Source organism: Protopterus annectens, chromosome 1.part0, assembly GCF_019279795.1.
Source record: "Protopterus annectens isolate FY-2018-M chromosome 1.part0, PAN1.0, whole genome shotgun sequence".
In the NCBI taxonomy this organism is placed as follows: Eukaryota; Metazoa; Chordata; order Ceratodontiformes; family Protopteridae; genus Protopterus; species Protopterus annectens.
The window spans coordinates 1,510,344,382-1,510,365,547 of record NC_056725.1 but is presented as its reverse complement, the minus strand read 5'-3'; the positions used below and the strand labels follow the sequence as shown (position 1 = coordinate 1,510,365,547).

The following is a 21,166-nucleotide window of genomic DNA, read 5'->3' as shown; positions in this document are numbered from 1 at the left end:
GCAAACTTTGACAGACTGTACCAGTATAATAGGAAAGTCTAGCAAATATCAATAAAGATTACATGGAAATACTATTAGCATATATAAAAAAACGTGCAAAATAAAGATGAAACAACAGAAAAAAAAAAAGATTCTGAACTGAGGTGGCTTCAGAGTTTAGAGAAATGGTAGCAGTTATGATATATGACGGGAAAAGACAGAAGGAGGAAGACAGATAATAGCACCAATCCAGACCAACATAATTATGCAAAATAATAGGAAAAGCCAAAACTGAAAAAAGATAGTTTTCTCAAGAAATGTTATAAAACTATATGGATACACAAACAGGAAAGGAATGGCAAATTGAGGAATGATAGATCTTAAGAAAACAAGTGGGGGTAGGCAGACCAGAACGCAGATAAAGCAAGGCTATCTAAAGAATAGTTGTCAGTATTTACAGAGGAGAATAAAGGGGATTTATCGTATTCAGTCAACAGAGTAACCAAGAAGAAGAAGAAGTAGACACATCTTTAATTACATGTGTACAGTATATGCAGAATTACAAAGTAAAGTACTGTTATGGGTAAACGTATCAGAGCTTGGGGTTCAGATATGGAGCAGACATACTGTTAGTTTTGTACACTTTGGAAGAAAATGAATAAGCTGTTATACAAGTAGGATCTGTGGCCTATCTGCAAGGTAAGTACATGGCAAACTAACTGAGTCGCACACTAATCATCCGTCACCAGAATGTATGTTTCTATGCTTCTGTGACTGACATCCTAATTTACAGACATCCTTCCTGACACAGATGTGCTTGAGAGCCTCCCCACTACTTTTATCACCTGTGTGTGTTAGATTGGTGGGGACAGTGGCAGCAGATAAACATTTAGCTTTTCTGTAAATCTTCTCCTTTATTTACTACTACTCTTTCTGGTACTGGCTAAACCACATCTGTAGGAATCCTTGTGAATTAACTTTGTTCCATCCACTTTGCGAAACTAGTTGGTAACTTTATTAGGGCGACATGTGATGTACATCCACAAGAAATATTTTTTAATAATATTGGCTTTTGTCATCCTCTGTCTAATGAAAAAGAATCTCTTCACCCATTCATTCCATCTCTTACCTGTTATCCTCAGACACTGGAAGAGGAAGGCCATCCAACAGAGCTTAACCTTTTTATATATTTATGTTCCGAACACTCCTCTCTTCCACTGACAGAAAGTATGGTTCAGTGCTGAATGTGTTCAACCCAATGTGAGTGTTTTCAGCTTACCCTCATGGTCCTATTAGAGTGTTTGCATACTCCTTGGTGGGATTACACTTGCCATATCCCATATTGCAAGAACTGGAGCACTTTGCTTTCTCCAAGGCAGAAATGTTAAGGCAAGCGTCTGTCAACACCCTTCCTACTGGAATGGGTGGACTTGCTCTGACCACTCATTTCTATTTCTTCCTGGCTGCTTTGTAGCATGTGGGTAGTTAACTGAACCTGAGTCATGAGGGGCATAGTGGAATCTAAGACCTGTAATCTTCAGATCAAGTTTTCCTCATTTTTTATTATTTTTATTATTTTATGTCCTCCACTCCCTGCTATACTCTCATTTGCTCTTTGTTCCCAGAATGTCATCAGATTTAGAAGGAGTAGGTTATTGCTGAGTGACGGGAACCAGAAATGGACTAGAATTTTTTTTTTTTTTTGCTTAAGCCCTATTTGCTCACATTATCCTTGGATCTGCAATATACAATGATGTCACTGGGAGAATGTGCACCTGTTTCATTGTGTTTGGATGCTTGTGACCTTTGATAGCCCAGCATTTAATTGCACTTGACTTTTTTTTCTTTCCATCAGTCGTACTGGGGATAGGCTGTGGAAAAACCCCAGCCATCCCTTATGAGTAGAAATTAACCAGTCATGGCTGATGCACTTAGTGTATGAGATGGTTGTGAAGTAACTGTAACAAGCTGCTTGTTACAGTTTTAGGAAATATTTTGCTTGTTACAGTTAAAGGAGTAAAGAATTACTTTTTTTTGCTCTGCAACTTTGAGTTGCTGATGGTGCTAGTCTTCGTGATTTTCAGAAGGCACCAGAAGATCTAGCTGTGGCGTTGCTGAGTTACAGTGACTAGTAACACAGGTATAACTGTGACAAATGTTTGATGATATAGCTAAAAATGGTGTGAAAATGTCTTGCAATGTTGCTCAGATAAATGTTTCATACCCTTTTATCGGTGTTCATTGCTCATATAGGTGTATTATATTTCAGCTCTGCACAGAAGAGCTGCATTCCAGTTGGGGACTTCTGGCAACACTGGGCTTGAACCTTTACTACACATTAACGTCAGAATAATTGAAAAAAAGTTATACTAATTTCTTATAGAGTTCTTCAGCTCATTTAGATGTTTAAGGTATAGACTCTTCCCCATTTGCTTGAATTTGATGCAGATCCTCAGTTTAGAGTGCAGAAATGTTGCTAGTAACACTGTAATATATATATAAATATATATATATATATATATATATATATATATATATATATATATATGAGTCTACTTTTTTGATCAAAATATCATTATTTAAAAAAAGAAAAGTATGACCTTACTTTCAATGAAAGTGCACTTTTGCAAATTCTGGTTCAGCAAGCTGGCAATAAAAATAAAAAAAACAACACTTTAAACTCCATTTTGCAGGGGGGCAAGCCCCCCTGCACCCCTCATGTGCACTACATTATATATACTAACTCCGAGATCGCACTACAGTGGGGAAACAGGTGTATTCCCTTATCCCAACTGTAGTGCTCTGTTTTATTTTTATTGCCAGTTCGCTGAACTGGAATTTGTGAAAGTGCACTTTCATTGAAGTCCACTTTCGTGAAAGTAAGGTCGTACTTTTCTTGTTCGAAATAATGATATTTCAATCAAAAAAAGACATATATATATATATATATATATATATATATATATATATATATATATATATATATATATATATATATATACACACACACACACACACACACACACATATATATATATATATATATATATATATATATATATGTAAACATATAAACATATATATATATATATGTAGATAGATAAAACATACACATTGTTCCTCTGAAGAAAGAAGACTGTATATTCTCAACAGTAGAGCTACATTTCAGTTGGAGACTTCTGGTAACATTGGGCATGAACTTTCATTACATTTTAATGTCAGAATAATTTAACATTATTCTGATTTTATTATAGAGTGCAATGGCTTTTCACAGTATAGAATATCCCTCCGTTTGCTGGAATTTGATGTAGATCTTCAACATAAAGTGTAGAAATCTTGTTAAAAACATTGCACTGCATATATGAGTGTGTGTGTGTGTGTGTGTGTGTGTGCGTGCGTGCGTGCGTGTGTGTGTGTGTGTGTGTGTGTGTGTGTGTGTGTGTGTGTGTGTGAAATTGTTTTGCCAGTGCTTCACTGACTCTATTCTGGATGCCAGGCATTTACAACACTGCATGTACCTTTCATCTTGCTCTGTACATAGCAGAAGCTGGAATCTTTCAGTTTTCTTGCACATCATGGAACAAAGATCTATGGCAGTAGATCAAAGGGCCCCTATAACTTTCATCATTGCAGACCACATCAGCTGGTAAATAGAAAGGGTTGCCATGGATCTGTGCTCAGATGCCAGCATATCTTTCATGCTAGCGAAGTACAGTAATGAGTTGGTTGCCTTAGTACAGGTGAGATGACAAGGCAAGACACACCCAAAGAATAATATATAACAATTTAAAGATGATGATTTGTCCTTTGCATGTTAGTAATGAAACAGGCTGTTTTGTCAAATGGAACAGCTTGTTGTTTGTATGTTCAGTTATAAAATGGAGGAGATGCTCACCAAGGCTAAGATATTCAAACTGTCTGAAATGGGAATGAGCAGCAGGAAAAGCTGATGCAGATTACATCCTATATGAGGAACATTTGCTGATGCTCTCAGAAGTAATCATGCAGTTTAAGCAGACATTAAGCTTACTTGTTTATGGATGACCTTTACACTTTGTACAGGTTTACCAAGATATTATACTGAGTCAGGTACAGCACCCTTTCACCCAGGATCTGCATTTGTTGACAATATGACCATGAACTGCATTGACATAAGATGATTAGACTTATTTTAAAGTCACAAATATGACAGCAGATGGCTATAGTATACAGTGAAGAGTAACCAGTTTTGCTTTGCTGCAGTCAGTAGTGCTCATTGTCATTTGTTTCATTATAAATAGTAACTAGGACTTGAAGCTCACACTTCATTTGTTTATAATTTGCAGTCAAGTCCCTCTTATAGTCCCTCTTATAGCAAGGCTTTAAAGATTCACTTTTGTTTGTTCACCACGTTTTTGCTGTTATCCTGCTTGTACTATATCATGTACAGCACAGGATGTAACACGGCACTTAGCAAGTACTAGTATTTGGAAAAGAAAAAACTTTTCCTTTCACATACCATATTACATTTCAAAAATGAAAATAACATTTTGGCAATAACTTAATTCTTAAAGATCTCTGGGTGTTTAGTAAGTTTTTGTATGTTACAGCTGAAATGAAAAAGCCACAAATGTGAAAGAGAGAGTACTGATGTCCATCTAAAATAATACACTGAAAGTGTACTCACAGTCATGTTGATTGATGAGTTGGATGCAGTCTTCTTGCTGGAGTGCTGTTAGGCTGAGGTATACCTAACATGGAGCTTGTAGGTCTCTTTTATAGACTTCTGACACTGTCACTCACATCTGACAGCTTGTCACTTGTGTACAAGTTACTGATTAATCTACAAAGGGATAGCCACACTAAGCAGAGAGAGCGCCTACTGTTTGACATTAAGGTGTGGTGATTTTAAATTAATCAATATTTTGTGATATTGCGGTGAATGTTGAAATGATTATGCTTTAGCAACCTGCTTTACAGAGCTGTGTTTGCAAATTATGGTCTCTCCTATACTAAGAGAGCGCAGGTAGCACTGTTTCTTTTTTTTTAATCAGAGGATATTCTGTGATCAGGTCTTTAGATAAATCACTAGTGGGCAGAGGGATGGAATAGCAGAAAAAATGATGATCTGCTAAAATGTTTATCCTTTGATCTGTGTGGTAGGTTTATAGAATCTTGTATAACTCCTATGCATGTATATAAATAGAACAGTTTATCCTACTACATCAAAAGAAGTGTAATGTTTGGGTTCTGAACACTAGCTTTCTATCCCTTTATTCTGCCATGCATATACTCCAGCCAGCACAATCTCTTCATCATCACATACTTCCCACTTGAATATAGCTTAATGAAAACCTGCATGCCAAGTATCCCATCTGTACTGCAGTGTTTAAGCTGGAAGGATTACTGCACAAGTACAGAAGTATCACATTTGAGTTCATAGCAGGTATATGTTAGTTGCCAGGTAACTTGTCTACATGATGTGAAGGACAGAAGAATATACTGGATCACTTAGGGTTAATCACTGCATTATAGAAGTCACTGATGGAAAGCAGTTGGAGTATTTGAAAATCACTGGATTCTATACTCAGTAGCACAAGAATTATCAGCAGGAACTTCATCTCAGACAAATGGAATAGGAATCCTTCATTAGGTGATCATGGCAGCAGACCAAAAATTGGCTCTACATGTGGCCTATCAAAGCTTTGGCAAGGCATCTGACACCATATTACACCAAAGACTAGTGAGTAACTAAGCCATAGAGTGATGCTATGGATACAACAGTCAGGTAAAAGGATAGGCACCCATGGGATACAGTAGATTTTAGTAGTGTCTCTAATCCTTTTCAGTGAATGCATAAGTGATGTTGTAAAAAATTTGGAATGAAAACTTACTCCCTTTTCTGAAGACATAATGATAGGCAACAAAACTGATGCACAAAAAGATGTCTGGAGAATGGAAAGGGACTCAGCAACAGGAATAATAATACAATGTCAAATTCATTTAAAATGTACATGTGAAGCAATAACTCATGCAAGAAATATGTAATTTTTGGTATAATAACTGCAGCAACAAAAACTGAAGAGAGCTTTTGAATAGTCCTTTCAGATGACTGTACTGTAAATGTGCAATGTACAAAGAAACAAGAAAAGTTTTTAGGACTGTTCAGTACAGATGAAGAATAACAACCAATAGGAAACAAGATGTTGTAATCCTTCTTTTTAGATAGATGGTAAAAAGGCATGTAATATAATGTGTGCACTTCTAGAGAAATAATTTTTGCAAGGACCTGAATAGAAACAGTTCAGAGAGGACAAGAAGCACTATGAGGAGAGACTAGAATATCTAGAAATGTATATTCCTGGAAAAAAAGGAGGTAGGATGAGGCATATGTTCAAAATATTTAGTCTGACCCACAGATTCAGAGCAACTGCCATCTTTCAAAAATAAGGTATAAGAAAAAGAATATACAGTCTAAAGGAAAAAAAAATGGCTAAGTTGTTTATTATTTTTTCTATCACAGAAGGCCTACTAGCTGACTGAAGTGATTATATTTACAAAACAATGACAGTTCAAAATGCATAGAAGAGAAATTAGGTGATTATTATGAAATGAGGCAAAAAAGTAGCATCTTGTTTATATAAGGCATGCAGCTTATCAAATAGGTAAATAAATGCACAAACTGGAGGGGAGACCCACTTTATATGTCATCAGAAGATGTGCTTCTACGATATATGGAGTGTGTGGGAAGAGGCTATAGAAATGGAGTTGTGAGTCATGACATGCTTTTTTGTACCTTTTTGAGCATGGAATAACCCCATCTGCCATTTTTTCAGTATTTTCCCTACATTTTAGAATTCATATACATTTTGTGATGTGCTGCATTTATCTTTGTGTTACAGATTTCAGCCAAGATGAGCAAAGGTGCTATGAGATACAAGGCATTTATTCTTGAGCCTCCACCATAACACCAATAGTGTTTCGAAGAGTGCGTTGTATGACTTAACAAAGCCTTTGGTTCAAAAAGGTACTGTGACATTCCCTTACCCACTTGTCTTTATCCCCCCACAGAACTGGAGTTACATGGCAATTAAACACCTTGTAACACAAGAGTGTTACTGTAGTACCCTAGTGCTTCTTACATCAGACATGAACTTCAAATGGATCACTATTAAGTGTATAATTGGGGTTCTTAAGAAAATTAAAATTTATTTCAGGTTGCATCCTTGCCTGTTATATATATTTCTGTTGCCAGACACTATTTTCACTGATATTTACACTCCTCAAAGTATATCCACTGTCATCTTGGGCAGTGTTAATGTTCATTTATGCATCAGATTTCACTCAGTACTCACAACTATGTTAAGGAGACATGGCAATACATACATCTTTCACTTTGTTTGTCCCAAACTTCACTCTGGCAATGATGCCATGTTTTACTGGAATCCACCAAATAATTGTTCATAAAAGCTGAAACAGTCATTTAACAAATATTGCTCTCTCCTAATCTTCAGTGTCTACCACCATAGAGTGACCATGCCTCCATGTCAGACTTCTCCAAGCAAACCATTAGTTTAAATTAAATAAGTTGGATGTGAACATTGCAGTATGTGTAGCATTCCAAAGAGCTTATGTCCCTACCTTCGATGGAAGACTTAGGAAAGGATCCTTATGATAACTTTCTTGAATTCTCTCATGAAATGAAATGGTAATCAGGGACATATATAAAAGTAGACGTTGTCATGTCCATGACCAAATAAGATATATCAATTTGTGTAACCAGTTTAAAAAAGTTAAAACTTGTAAAAATACTTCTTCCTAGATAACCACAGATTTTTCTTTCTGAAACCTATAGCATTCTGAAAATAGGTAGAGATTCTCTCTGCAAGGGGCCATGACAGTAGTCATGGATGTTTCTGTTACTGAATCAGTATGATATAACATACATACACTTTGTGGAATAACTGTTCCCAACTGCTAGATTCAGTAATACTTCTGTCTGATGTACAAGTTATTCTTGTCCGTGTAACTTAGTGTTTCATTTGTCTTCCTCAAAGTTTGTAAATATTTTGTTAAGAGGCATCTCCAGCAAATCTTTAACACAACATCTGCAGATGAAGTCAGTTTTCTGCTTGCTTAGGCCATGCAGAAATGTTACTGTTCCCATCTTCTTTCTCATCACTACAGAAGTGCTTGCCATGATTTCTTGAAACAGGCCATCATTATTACACAACATAAGGAAAGTACTCCAGCTAATATCTCCAACTACCATACTATCTTTTTTTTATCTTCTGCCTAAAGTTCATTTGTATTCTCTCCCCCTTATCAGCTGCCAAAGCATAGGTATTTTTGATTTTTAATGAGAAACATAGCTTTCTTCCTGGCCACAGTACCATTAAGTCCTTTTATTGCTCACAAACTCTATCTGCCACAGCATAGTGCAAAACATCTTACTAGAACCCGATTTTATGACTTGACTGAACTAATTGAAGTTATTTATCACCATTTTCTTAACACTGCAAGTATGACGTCTTGCCTCATACCATGACTTGGTTCTACAAGTACCTAATAATCACTCATAGGTTCATAGGTTCATAGGTTCGTACTAGGCTATCTGCCCTAAGGCATTTATAAGCCTAGCCAGAGTGTATGTGGCTTACACCACCCCTTAGGATGAGAATACTACGCCCTTTTAGGGTTTAGTTTACTATGCCTCTGTCTAGTAGTGACACAGAGATGACCCCCGGGGTAAACCTACGATCTCCCATCCATTCGTCGAGATTTCTCTTGAATAGAGTCAGTGAGGGGCTCTGCCTAACATGGACTGGGATTCTGTTCCAGAGTGTAGGGAGCCTCTGGGTTATGAATCTGTCCCTCCAGCACGTCCTATTTATTTCTGTGTTGAGGTTTAAGTCACTTGTTCTCGTGGCTCTGATGGATTTGGATTTTCTGAGGTGGAGCATGTCCATTAATTCAGGATTGGACATGGCCTTGTACGTCGGGCACAGATCACCTCTGAGTAGGCGGTATGCGACTGAATAGAGATGGAGTTTTTTCAGTCGGGCGGCATATGGCATATGTTTAAGACCCTTTATCCTCTTGGTGAGGAACTTTTGGGGTCTTTCCAACTGCTGCAGGTGTCGGGTGAGATACATCCCAAATGGGGCATTGTACTCAATCATTGGCCTGATAAGAGAAGAGTACAGGGGCACAATGACCTCTCTTGATCTAGATGTGAAACCCTTCATGATAAGGTGGGCAATATAGAAGGTCTTCCTAACCACTTTGGCAATGTGAGTGTCAAATGAGAGGTTACTGTCAACCTGGGTCCCTAGGTCCCTGATTACCTCTTCCGTACTTAATGGATTACTGCCTATGTGGTAATTTGTCGGTACCTTGTTTTTCCCAAAGGGTATGACTATACATTTTTGGCGTTCAGCTTAAGGCCATGGCTCTGGCACCAATTATCCATTTCTATGAGGCCTCTCTGAAGGATGTTTGTGTCCGCTGGAGTATCAATTATGGCACCCAGTTTGCAGTCATCTGCGAACTTTGTCAGCCACAATCCTCCTATGTTTGCCTGTACCTCGGAAAAATAAATGCCGAACAAGAGGGGTCCCAGGACTGAGCCCTGTGGGACACCGCTTGTGACTGGCTTAGAGTCTGACATAGCTCCAGCAACTCTGACCCTGTGGGTTCTGTCCTTGAGCCAGTTTGCAACCCATCTTGTGACATATGGGTTTACATTTAAGCTGGTGAGTTTGTCTATGATGCCCGAGTGGGGTATTGTGTCAAAGGCTTTTGCAAGGTCAAGGTAGGCTGTGTGAACTGCCTTACCCTCATCAATGGCCTTAGTGACTGTTTCAAAAAAGTTGACCAAGTTCAAAAGGCAGGATCTGCCCTTGACAAAGCCAAATTGGGTAGGATCCAATGTCTGTAGGTCCCCAATGTCTTTGTTTATGAGTTCCATAATGATCCTCTCCATAGCTTTGCAGACCAGGCTCGTCAAGCTTATGGGACGGTAATTTCCAGGGTCCGTAGAAGCACCGCCTTTGTGAAGTGGGACCACTGTTGCCGTACGCCACTCTTTGGGTACGTATCCTGTAGTAAGGCTAAGATTAAACAGCAGCCTTATGTGTGGGTTTAGTTCCTCTTGGAGTTCATGTAGCACACAGCCTGGGACACCATCCGGTCCCATTGATGCTGTGTTTTTAGCTTTAGAGAGGGCGGCTCTCACCTGGGCATCTGAGATGTTAGGGAGGCTACACTCTGCTGGGATAGTTTTTTCTCCTTTTGGGGGGGGGGAGGAGAAATTTGCACTGAACCTGTCTGCCAGAATGTTGGCAATGTCAGTGGGTTCGGTGTATTTTGTGTCATTTTGGACTAACTCTGAGCATATCTGAGAGTTTCCACCCAGGTTTCTAACATAGCTAAAGAAGGCCTTGTGATTGTCTTTTGTGTCTTTTGCGATTTTTCTCTCAAAGTTGGCCTTGGATGATTTTATGAGTGATCGTAGCTTTTTGCTAGTACTGATCAGAGACGCCTTCCCTTTTAGGGATTTTGCTCTGTCATGTAGTAGCTTCCTCCTCCTGTTGTAAAGCTTGTTTATGGCTGGGGTCCACCAGACCGGGCGCCTGCCTTTGGGGGAATGGGTCTTGGTTTTATTTGGGATTGCATGATCCATGCATTCTTGAAGGTGCCCATAGAAGGCATTTGCAAAGGATTCAGCAGTGTGGGTTGTGGTTTCCACTGGCCCAGGGGCCTTGAAGGATACCAGTCTTAAGAAGTGTGAAGTTTGCTTTTGAGAAGTTCTTCACTGTGGTCTTTTGTGCAGGGGGTGGGGGCGGGATGTGGATTTCCAGTGAGATTAATTTATGGTCTGATCTTACCAAAGAGGGATATACTTCCGGTGTGGAGCATTTTGTCCCCATGTTTGTGATGATCAGGTCTAGTATATTGTCTCCTCTTGTGGGAATGGTGACTAGTTGTTCCATTGCATTTGAGTTTATGAATTCTAGGAACCTTTGGGCTAGGGTGTTGGGGCTTGAGTAATGTTCCCAGTCTATGTTTGGGTAGTTGAAGTCTCCCAAAATGATGGTATTTGGAGAGACATTCATACTCTCCAGTGTCTTCAGGAAGGCTGTGTGGGGTTCCTGAGTTTGAGAGGGTGGTCTGTAGCATGCTACAAACTGTAAGGCAGTTTTGCCTATGGTTAGTTGCACCTGGATAGTCTCCGATGCTTCATGCGTTGCCACTAACCTGGAGCTGTGGGTATCTTTGATGAAAATGGATACTCCCCCTCCTTTTGTGGTTCGGTCCAAGTTTTGGGGCCGGAAAGCATGATATGAGGTAAAACCTGATAGTGCTGGGGTGCTCTCAGGAGCCTTGAACCAGGTTTCAGTCACCGCACAGACATCGATGTTCTCCATACTGAGGAGGGCTTCGAGGGCGTGCATCTTGAGGTTTAGACTTCTGGCATTGAGCAGCATTACCCTTAGTTTTTTCCACTTGTGTTTTCTAGGGAGGTAGGTTTGTCATTTGAGCCTTGCCTAAAAAGGCACTATGGGGTGGCAAGAGCCTTGGCCAATATCTGGAAGCCCAGGGGTGACAGGTGCAAGCCATCCCTTGCGAAGCAGCGTGGCTTGTCAAGCATGTCATCCCAAGCAGACAGACATTGGATCCCCTTAGAATGACACCAGTAATTAAGCCAATTGTTAAAACTGATCATTTTGTCTTTGTACTGTGGCATCATTCTTGGTGAGGGTAAGATGCTGCTCAGGGTCAGGGTCATACCAGCCTGGGCTACATAATCAGAGAGCTCCTCTATGTCTCTTTTCATGTAGTCCAGGGAGGTACGTCTCAGGTCGTTCACACCGGCATGTACAATGACTGAGTCATATTTGTACTTGCTGTGGAGTGACCTGAGTGCTTGTGTTATGCGGCGGATTCTAGCTCCCGACAGGCAGCTTACTGTGACCTTTTCCTTGTTTAGTCTGGTGAGCGGGACGTCAGTGTGTCTGACTATGGAGTCACCTATTACAAGTGTGTCTGGCATGTTGTTTGGCCTTAAGGGCTGTGACTGTTTAGCACACTGACTTTGTGAATTATGTGTTGCATGTGCTATGTCTTGAGGTGGTGGTTGCTTGGGTGTCTGCTTTGGAGGCCTCTGTTGTTTTGGTAGATTTTTAATCAGCGCCTCCGAGTATGTTTTTGTGTGTTTATGTGTTTGGTTTGCTGTTGTGATAGTTCTATGTGAGACTGGGTTTGTGGTGTGCGTGGTTACCTTCTCCTCCTGACTGGTCTTGCCAGTACTGAATTGAGAGAGCTCAGCCTCCAGTTTGGCTATATAGTTGCATCTCTCGCATATATTTGTATTTGTTGGGAGGAGGAGAGGGTTGTCTGTGTACATGAGGCAATTGTAACATTGCCTCAAGATTCCCAGATTCACCAGCTGAACAGGAGAGGACGCCAGCAACTGACCCTTCGACATGCTAGAAATAGTGAAAAAGATTGCTGTGTAATTGAGTCAGAAAGGACCTATAGGGAGATGTGTACTCAACAGAATTTAGGTGAATGAAGTACTTTCTTTTGTTTAAGAGTGCTTTACCTGTATAAAAATGCTTTAGGAGCAAGTGCTGAGCTTTTCAGATAGAGTATAGGCTGTTTAGATTGCAAGTAGAACAGTTCTAAGGGAAAAATTGAAGAGCAGACTTGGCGGAGCCAGAAACAGTTTAACCTTGTATAACCGCTATGCGCACAACCGCGCAAAGCCGTGCAAAGGCAGATTTTAAGCAGTGAACTACAAAAGAGCTAGGAATGGTCCCAAACAACCAATTACTACAGCTTCTTGTGCTGAGGTCACTTCCCCCAAGGACAGGTAGGCTGCTCAAGGCTCCCCACTCCCACTCATTTAGATTAGTACTCATATCCATTCTTTCTGACATTTTCCTTCTTGTTGTAGAGTACTTCAGGAATTTATTCTTTGCCCAGTTCTGATTTCTGTCTTCAAATAACTAACAAACTGCAGACAATTTATGTCTGTGGTGTACATGGATGATTTTGTTTTTACAGGTCTGACTGCTTGCCTTCTCCCACCGGTGAACAGTTCAGGTCTGTGCTCAGTACCTCTGGTGGATGGTTGTCACGTGCACTGCTGAAAATTGGTTAGTAAAATAAATGGGTTACATCTCAAAGGAGATGAATAGTGATACTTTTTGGGGGACTTTTAGAGATTTAATGTAGGTTTTATTGGAAATAGGGTATTTAGTTGAAAAACACATCACAGCTAAATGAAACAACATCTGGTCTTAAAAATGAGTCAGTAAAAACTGCAAGAAAGACCCAGACAAACTAATCTCTTCACTGTGTAATACAGTAAGCCTCCTGTAGTGGAAGCCTACGGAATATATACAACTATATATATATATATATATATATATATATATATATATATATATATATATTTACCATACACTGGAACAAACTACCTATCTAGATCAAACAAAGCTCCTCATTAGCAGTCTTCAAGAAAAATCTTGATGACTAGATGAGAGATAGGAAATTCACCCCGGGGATCACTTCTGTGCCTCTGCTCGACAGTGGCACAGGAAAATAATTTTCTTGAGTGGCGAAAGCCAGGGTACCTTTTGGCTAGGCTTATATAGGCCCTAGGGCCAATAGCCTAGTACCTACCTATGAACCTATGAACAGATGACCACATAAGGGCATATCTGTCTTTTAGCTACATGGCTTCTGAATGTCCATGACTTTTTAATTTTTTACTTTTTAAGTCTTTTTGGGTACATTCTGGCCAATAAAGGCAAACCCCACTAATTGTATACATGCCATGCTTCGGCCTTTTATTGACTTCATTGGTACTGCATAAGTGTATTGTTTGGCTATACTTTAGAAACACAGGAGGTTTAAGGTATTACACAGTGAAGGCCCTAGTTTGGCTGGGTCTTTCTTGTAGTTTTTACTGAATGGTGTGTCTATGTGGCATTTTTACCCTTTGGTTTAGCTAAAATTGATTAGGACTACAGCCTGACCTTATTCAGTTTTGCTCATCATTGAAATTATGTCTCACTTGGTCTTTAATCTTCTTATCCAGCTGATAAAGCAGCACTTGTGAAAACATATACATTTTCCAGGATGAATATGCTTTGACCATTGTATCATCCATATGCACTTGTCTGTGCTCCAGATTGCAAGCTTTTCTTAACAGGCCATGTAACGTCATACAGACTCTCCTGTCAGCATCTTTTTGTTCCTCTGGTAAAACTAGATAATTACCAGTTGCACTGTAGTGTGCCTACAACATCTGCTTGTTTAATTTGCAAATATGTACCTATTAACATCTGTCTTATTTCCATGCACCCATACTATTCAAATCTGCTTCTGACCCAACTGCTCTTTGCTGCTCTTCATTCTCCTGCTCTACTCCAGATTGTGCATGGGAGTTAATGAGTTTTCAGTTTTAAGCCCTAAGCAGTGGTATTATTTAACATTGCACATCTTTACTTCAACAGATTTAAGTGTCTTCACTATCAAAATTAAAGCTGTTTTTACTTCCAAAACAGAGTGAATCTGCCATACAACCTACCAATTCTGTAAGGCCTGCAGCTGAAACCAGATTTGTAGTCAAACTTAATAGCAAAGAATTATAAGTCAGTTTTGCACTTTTTGTTGCATATACATAAGTATGTATTATTTTATTGATTTATATTTTTTATTTGTAATTTCCTGGGTCATGGCTGGACAGGAACCATTTTGGATCCCCCCCCCCTTACCTGGCAAACAAGTGAATAAGGAATGAATACATGAATGAATATATGAGCTCCATTCTTCATGAAGTTACAGCTATGTGGCACTATATTAACACAAGGCAGTATGTTTAGTAGTGTAAATATCACCTCAGGTCTCCAATGAAAACAGGCTACTAGCCTAGCGGGACTAACTCAGTCAACAAAGGATAAATACATACATACATAAATAAATAAATGAATGAATGTACAGAAGGTACAGACTTGCCAGCAGCAGCAGTAACGTCATACTTCAGGCTGATGCATCAGACTCCCTACGTAGATGTGGTATTTCTTGTCTGCAGCAGGAGTAACTGTGAAACATAATATCGCCTTTATTTGAGATGTAAACCATTGCAGCTGTATTATCTAAACTTAAAAAAAATCATAACTTTAACATATTGCTCTACAAAACACTACAAAACAGTAAAAAACAATATTTATTTGTAAGAAGGCCGCATTCCTCTCGTGTCTCCTGATATGGTGGTTTTGTCCTCACACCTATACTTTCTTAATATACATCCTTTGAAGTCTTTCAAACTGTAAGAAAAGAATGTTAAAAATGGGAAACTTACCTTTGGACTTTTTTCCAAGTTGCCTAAACTCTCAGCATATAATCCACCTTTTATAAAGCTAGCTGTAATGTACTAACATGTCAACAGCATGCCAATACAAGGAAACAGAAGTGATAATTTAAGATGCAGCCATGGGACACAGGACAAACTGCAATGCTTCTGCTGTAGCATAGACACAGTTGCTAGTACAGCATTTCTGACTAAAACAAGAGTAGGCCACACTTCCTTGGAGTGCAAGTGCTAAAGTGCCTGCCTGCCTGAGAACAAGCTTAGTCTGGATTCTTCCTACTCAGAATACTTAGCAGATATCTTATGTAAGAACGCAGTTTATCTCTCCAGTGTTCTCCTTGCTGCATTTAACCATCTAGCAGCAGCAGACTTGTGGTTATGGGCAGGCTATAGAGTCCATCTTATTGATCATAAAATTTTTCTCCCTCTTAAGGTGAGAAAGGTGAGAAAACATCATCCTTTTTTGCTCATAACATTTCAAAGATCAAGTAGTTATTTTTCTATAATGTACTCACAATGCATTGTGATCTTCATCATTGCTGGGCTCAGGTTTTTGTACCAATTATGATGGTGACTGGATCAAGGTCTAACAAAGTTGATAAAATCTTTTCTCACTTCCATTATATCAGAATTGTTTAGATTGTCTGAGCCTTGCTGAGACTAAGGGGTGATCGATCATCTTTAAATTTGGAAATTCCAAAAAGTGACAGCCTTGTCTCAGACCATGCTTTATTTTAATTAAGGCAACTACAAAGGTGGGTTGCGGCACTAATCATGGGATAGATGGGCCTAGTTTTACTTGTTTTTAGCTGGCTTTTGAGGAAGCTTGAACTCAGAACACCACATATTCTGTTGCACATACAAGGAGTTCTAAAAACATCCAGGTGCAACTTAAAAAAAAAAAACTGCCTGGCTGTTTATTAAAACAATGTGAAAAAGTAAAAGAACAGTACTTCATACCTTTTGCAAATGACAGAAATTACACTAAAAAAGAGGCTCACCAGGCTGCTGTTTGAAGCAGGTAGGAGTATCTTTTTGTCACTTTTCTAGAACCACCTATAAAGAAACCCAGAAACCTCTATTCTATAACTTCTGTCCTATGTTTTCCACACACCTTAACTTTGTAACCCTCAAGCAACCCATCATATTTCTGCTTTCTGCCAGACCTCCTTCTCCATCACCCACTCCTGATTAACAGCTTGGAGTAAAGCTGTTTGAATGAGTTTTTCCCATTGCTGTGATTCAGCTTGCCTATTGAAACTCACACTTTTGCAAACATGATTACTTTCATTACCAAAACTACAATGTTTTGACTCGCAATACAAATTATAATCGCAACAGTACCTAACATCAGTTAAACAGCTTGCAGCATAGCAGAGTATTGCAGCTGAATTTAAATAAGATACTACTCAACAAATTCATTGATATGGTACCCTTTCATTTTGGACTTCAGATAACGGATTTTTATGCTCATTTATATCTTGTTGTACATTATGCTAACCTTATCTTAAATTTCATGTATTATGGTTAAAAAGGATCCATTGCAGATAATCCTCTCATCTTGTCTAGAAATGAATGGATAAATAAATATCTACATTTTAATTACTACAACCTTATTAATGAGATGAAACTATACTATATTTTAAATCAGTCTTACAAAAAAATTGTTTTGACTTTTTAATTTGTAACCACATGTAAGAAATGCTTGTTCATTTGTCATCTCATTATGGTTTGCTCAGTAATACTTCTCCTTGACCAATGTTTACTATTAATGTTCTCTTGTTTTCCATTCAACAGCATGTTTCTGTTTATAATCAAATGGTTGCTGAAATAAGAACATATATGCATGAAATACTCAGTACTTACTCCATATGTATCAAACATTTGGTATTCTGGGTGTAATGAAAGTGTCCAAGTCCCTGGCGCTCAAAGACCACTATCTCATAGCCAGAGATTTGGGTGCCTTGTACCTCACACAGGTTTCTGCTTCAACTTGACTACATGGTCATGTGAGGTACAGCAGCTTTGCAGTGACAGAGTGGAGCCACTGCACCTTGTCTGATCACAAGTAGCTGGGTTCGAACAAGGTAAGTAGATTAGCCGTGGCGAAGGAGTAGGAGGGGAAAGGATGAGAGAATAGTTTAGGGTTTCAAGCAGCAATCAGGCATGGGATTTAGGTCTGGGGGAAGTTTTAGGGTTGGGAAGGGGAAATTATGGTTAGGGAGCAATTGGAGACTTTAAGTTTAAGGGAAAGGAGGCGAGTTTTAGCTTTAAGAGATAGAGAACAGTTTAGGGTTAGGAAGCAGGAGTGAAGCTCTAGGATTAGGAAGCAATCACAGACTTTAGGCTTGGAGGAGTGGAGTTTTATGTTTAAGGAGTGATCAGGGACTTTAGGGTTAGAGAGTGGGAGTGGAATGCTTTGCTTACGGTTTGGGACCAGCTGGGAGTTTTAGGGTTAGAGTTAGGGCTCTAATAGGGCTATGGAGGTAAGTAGGGTTGAGTGGAGGGTAGTCTAGGTAATCAACTAAGATTAGGCTAGTAGGATTTAGGAAACTCGCCATTTAAGTGACAGCAAGAAAGCATGTCATGAGCTACTAGCAAAAAAACACTTGTAGTAGACCCAGCATTCCCCAATACCTGTTTCTTATAATCTAAATACCAGGAATAATTTTTCCTAAGTCTAATGAATTCTCATTTAGTAGCCATATTTAAAGTGACTATATAAACTGGCTAGAGAAAACAGTGCTCTAGTCTGTTTTCTGTAGTATCGACCTAGGCATTTTGATTTACTTCTACATGTAATTTCAGATACAAATAGCTTATTGTGATGTTTATCATCAAGTGTCTAAATCTGAGTCATCTTTGTTATTTTTCACATTTTTCACGAATTTCAGAATGAGGATCAATGATCTTTTAAAAACTAAATAAATCTCAAATGTGTGTGTTTATTGCTTTTACTTGCAAACAAATGGCATTGCATATTATGATTTAGAACAATCTCATACAGCATTCAGTTAACCTGTTTATAGTATTTCTGTCAGAAAGTAAAATAAATTAATAAAAAAAAAGAAATTCTCCAAAGCCAGCAACATCAACTTTCTTACAGAGAAGCTAGGATCAGGCAATACCACCTTTTAAGGAAGTAGAAGTGCAAAATCCACATTGCAAATTAAGATAAAAAGACAATTTAAATGTTTTTTTTTTTCTCCAATAATTTTTTATTGGTTTATAAAAGAGCCAATGAGCAATAAGGCATGACAATACAAGAAGAAGGAGTTTAGGTACAATATGAAAAAAAAAAGCTAATTAAGTCATCAAAATATGCATTGTATTCCTCTTATAAAACATAGGCTGTAAAAAGCAAAAGAAGAAAAAACTATATGCAAAAAAAAAAAAAAAAAAATATATATATATATATACACATACATACATACATATATACATATAGTGCTACTGTAAACTCTAGAAAATGAAGCCAGGTCATTCTAAACAATAATAGGCTCATATGTTTGGGATGATAGTAATAGTGATACAAATTGTAGTAAGAATAATAATAAAAGTCATAATCATAGAATGGGGCACTTCAAAAAAACAAACAAAAAAAAAAACAAAGTTGAAGTTAACGCAACAGATTTAATAATTCATACAATTATTTAATCGCCCTGAATGATATCAAAAATCAGTTTCCAGATTTTCTGATAATACTCTTGTTTATTAGGGTTATTAATAAAAAATTTTTGTGAGGATATGTATTTTATCACTAGGTTCCTGAGGCCACACCAAGATAATTTAATGTGGTCTAACCAATATCTGGTTATATAAAATTTAATCAATAAACATAGGGTACTAAGTACATGAAATTTCAGTTTAGGTAACCTGAGATCAGTAATGTGTAAAACCACTAGATCCCATGATAGGGTCAACTTTTGATACCCCATCTTTTCTAGTCTAACTTTGAGAAAGCTCCAAAGTTTATATGTGTGACTGTAGGACCAAAGGATGTGCCAAAGATCCGCTTGGGGAAATGAGCAGCATGAACATGATGGGGACGTATTAGAATTTATTTAACATACATGGGGTAAAGTAAGTGTTATTATTAATCATCAATTGTGGATAAATTATCTTTTTAAAAGGGGAAAACCTAATGATAGATTCTATTACTCTGAGCTTTTGATCTTCACTGAGGTCACTGTTATGTTGATTCCAGTAATTGGAAAAAAGTAATGCATTCTGATGCTTAGAGGCCATCAACAATTTATAGGTGTTTGATAGCATATTTTTCTTTTAGATGGGCTTTTTATGACTTCTATAGCATTAGCTATATCTTTTCCAGTGTTGGGTTTATCCATGACTACCGTTGCTAGAAGTTCCATAATTTGACAAAGAATAATAGTGTACTTCTGTCCAAGTTTTAGCTCAACTCTGAGTTCAAGTAGCAATTTCACCTTATGTCTGTATATATCCCATAAAGTATAAGCTTTAATTAAAGGGTAGTTAGGTTAATCATTTTATTGTTTAATCTGATATTTGGGTTCTTATGAATTGGTTGTAAAAAAGGGAGGGTACTTTCTAACTCCATATATTTAAATAAGCTTTGGAAGTCCTTTACTCTTTGCCTCAAAATGCTATTAATAGAGGAGCTGCTCAAATTATTAACTGTTAAGAAGGGTAAGACTTTGGGGTTGAAATTATTACTATTTACATGACTATGCCAGATTTTAACCCAATGAGGGCACCATGTATTGTCCTTCTTAGTAAAATGTGAAATTCGAATAATCCTGCTTGCACAAATTATCCAGTAATATAGACGGAAGTCTGGCAAACTTAGACCTCCTTTTAGCTTAGGATAGCATAATTTTTGATAGCTTATCCTAGTCGCTGTTGGGAACCAGATAAACTTAGCCATCTCTTTATTAATCTTTTGGAAGAAGTTGTTATGGATGACTAGATTTAAGGCGTTGAATTGATACAATAATTTAGGTAAGACATTCATCCTTATAATTGCTGTTTTAGATAAGAGAGACAGATTAAGGTGTTGCCATCTATGAAAATCCTGTAGAGTGCCCATCCATACTTTCATAAGGTTATTTTGATACATGGATTAAGAGGTATGATCAAATTGAAGTCCTAGATACCTGAAGGAGTAATTAATTCTGAAAGTGGACTCTGTGAATAGATATTCTTTATGGCCTATAGGGTTTATAGGGAAAATCAGTGATTTCTTTGGATTGATTAGATAGTTAGATAGTTTGAGACTTTGGAAAATGTATCTATTGTATCAGATAATCTCTTAATGTCTGAAATAAATATTTAAATCATCCGCGTATGCCGATAAACCTACCTTGACATTTAAAGTTTTGGGGATGGAGTGTGATTTGAGATATTGAAAATAATAGGAGCTCAAGATATAAGTTAAATAGATAGGGTGATAGGGGACATCCCTGCCTAGTTCCACTCAGTATTCTGATAGGTTTAGATAAGGTCTTATTAATGTAGAGATAGGTATAAGCTTTACTGTATACATTTTCAATAAGATTGATGAGACTCTTGGGAATGTTGAAATGGGACATGGTAGTAAATAGGAACTTCCAGCTCACACTATCAAAGGCTTTACAGGCCTCAAGTATTAATCCATACTTCGGGTTATTATTATCCTTACTGAGATGCAGCATAGCGTCTAACATTAGAGTATTATCCCATGTCTGTCTATTTAGCATGAAACCTGTTTGTTCTGGAGAGATTATGAAAGGCATAACTTTCTTCACTCTTTGGGCTAAAACTGATAGCATTTTAATATCTACATTTAATAAGGATACAGGTCTA

At 38.0% G+C, this 21,166-nt stretch overlaps 1 protein-coding gene across 4 annotated transcripts in view; it reads right to left on the bottom strand.

Annotated features, from left to right (window-relative positions):
• The window catches only part of LOC122801768 (galectin-2-like), a 111,539-nt gene that overhangs the window by 33,957 nt on the left and 56,416 nt on the right, over positions 1–21,166 (bottom strand). The window contains exon 2 of one of the 4 annotated variants that reach the window (XM_044071341.1): positions 14,989–15,133. In XM_044071341.1, coding sequence (XP_043927276.1) covers positions 14,989–15,009 — 21 coding nt within the window. In that variant the 5' untranslated portion in view covers positions 15,010–15,133. Of the gene's footprint in view, positions 1–4,645; positions 4,693–14,988; positions 15,134–21,166 lie in introns of those variants that run through there. The other 3 variants (XM_044071350.1, XM_044071358.1, XM_044071367.1) reach the window with 3 other exon arrangements.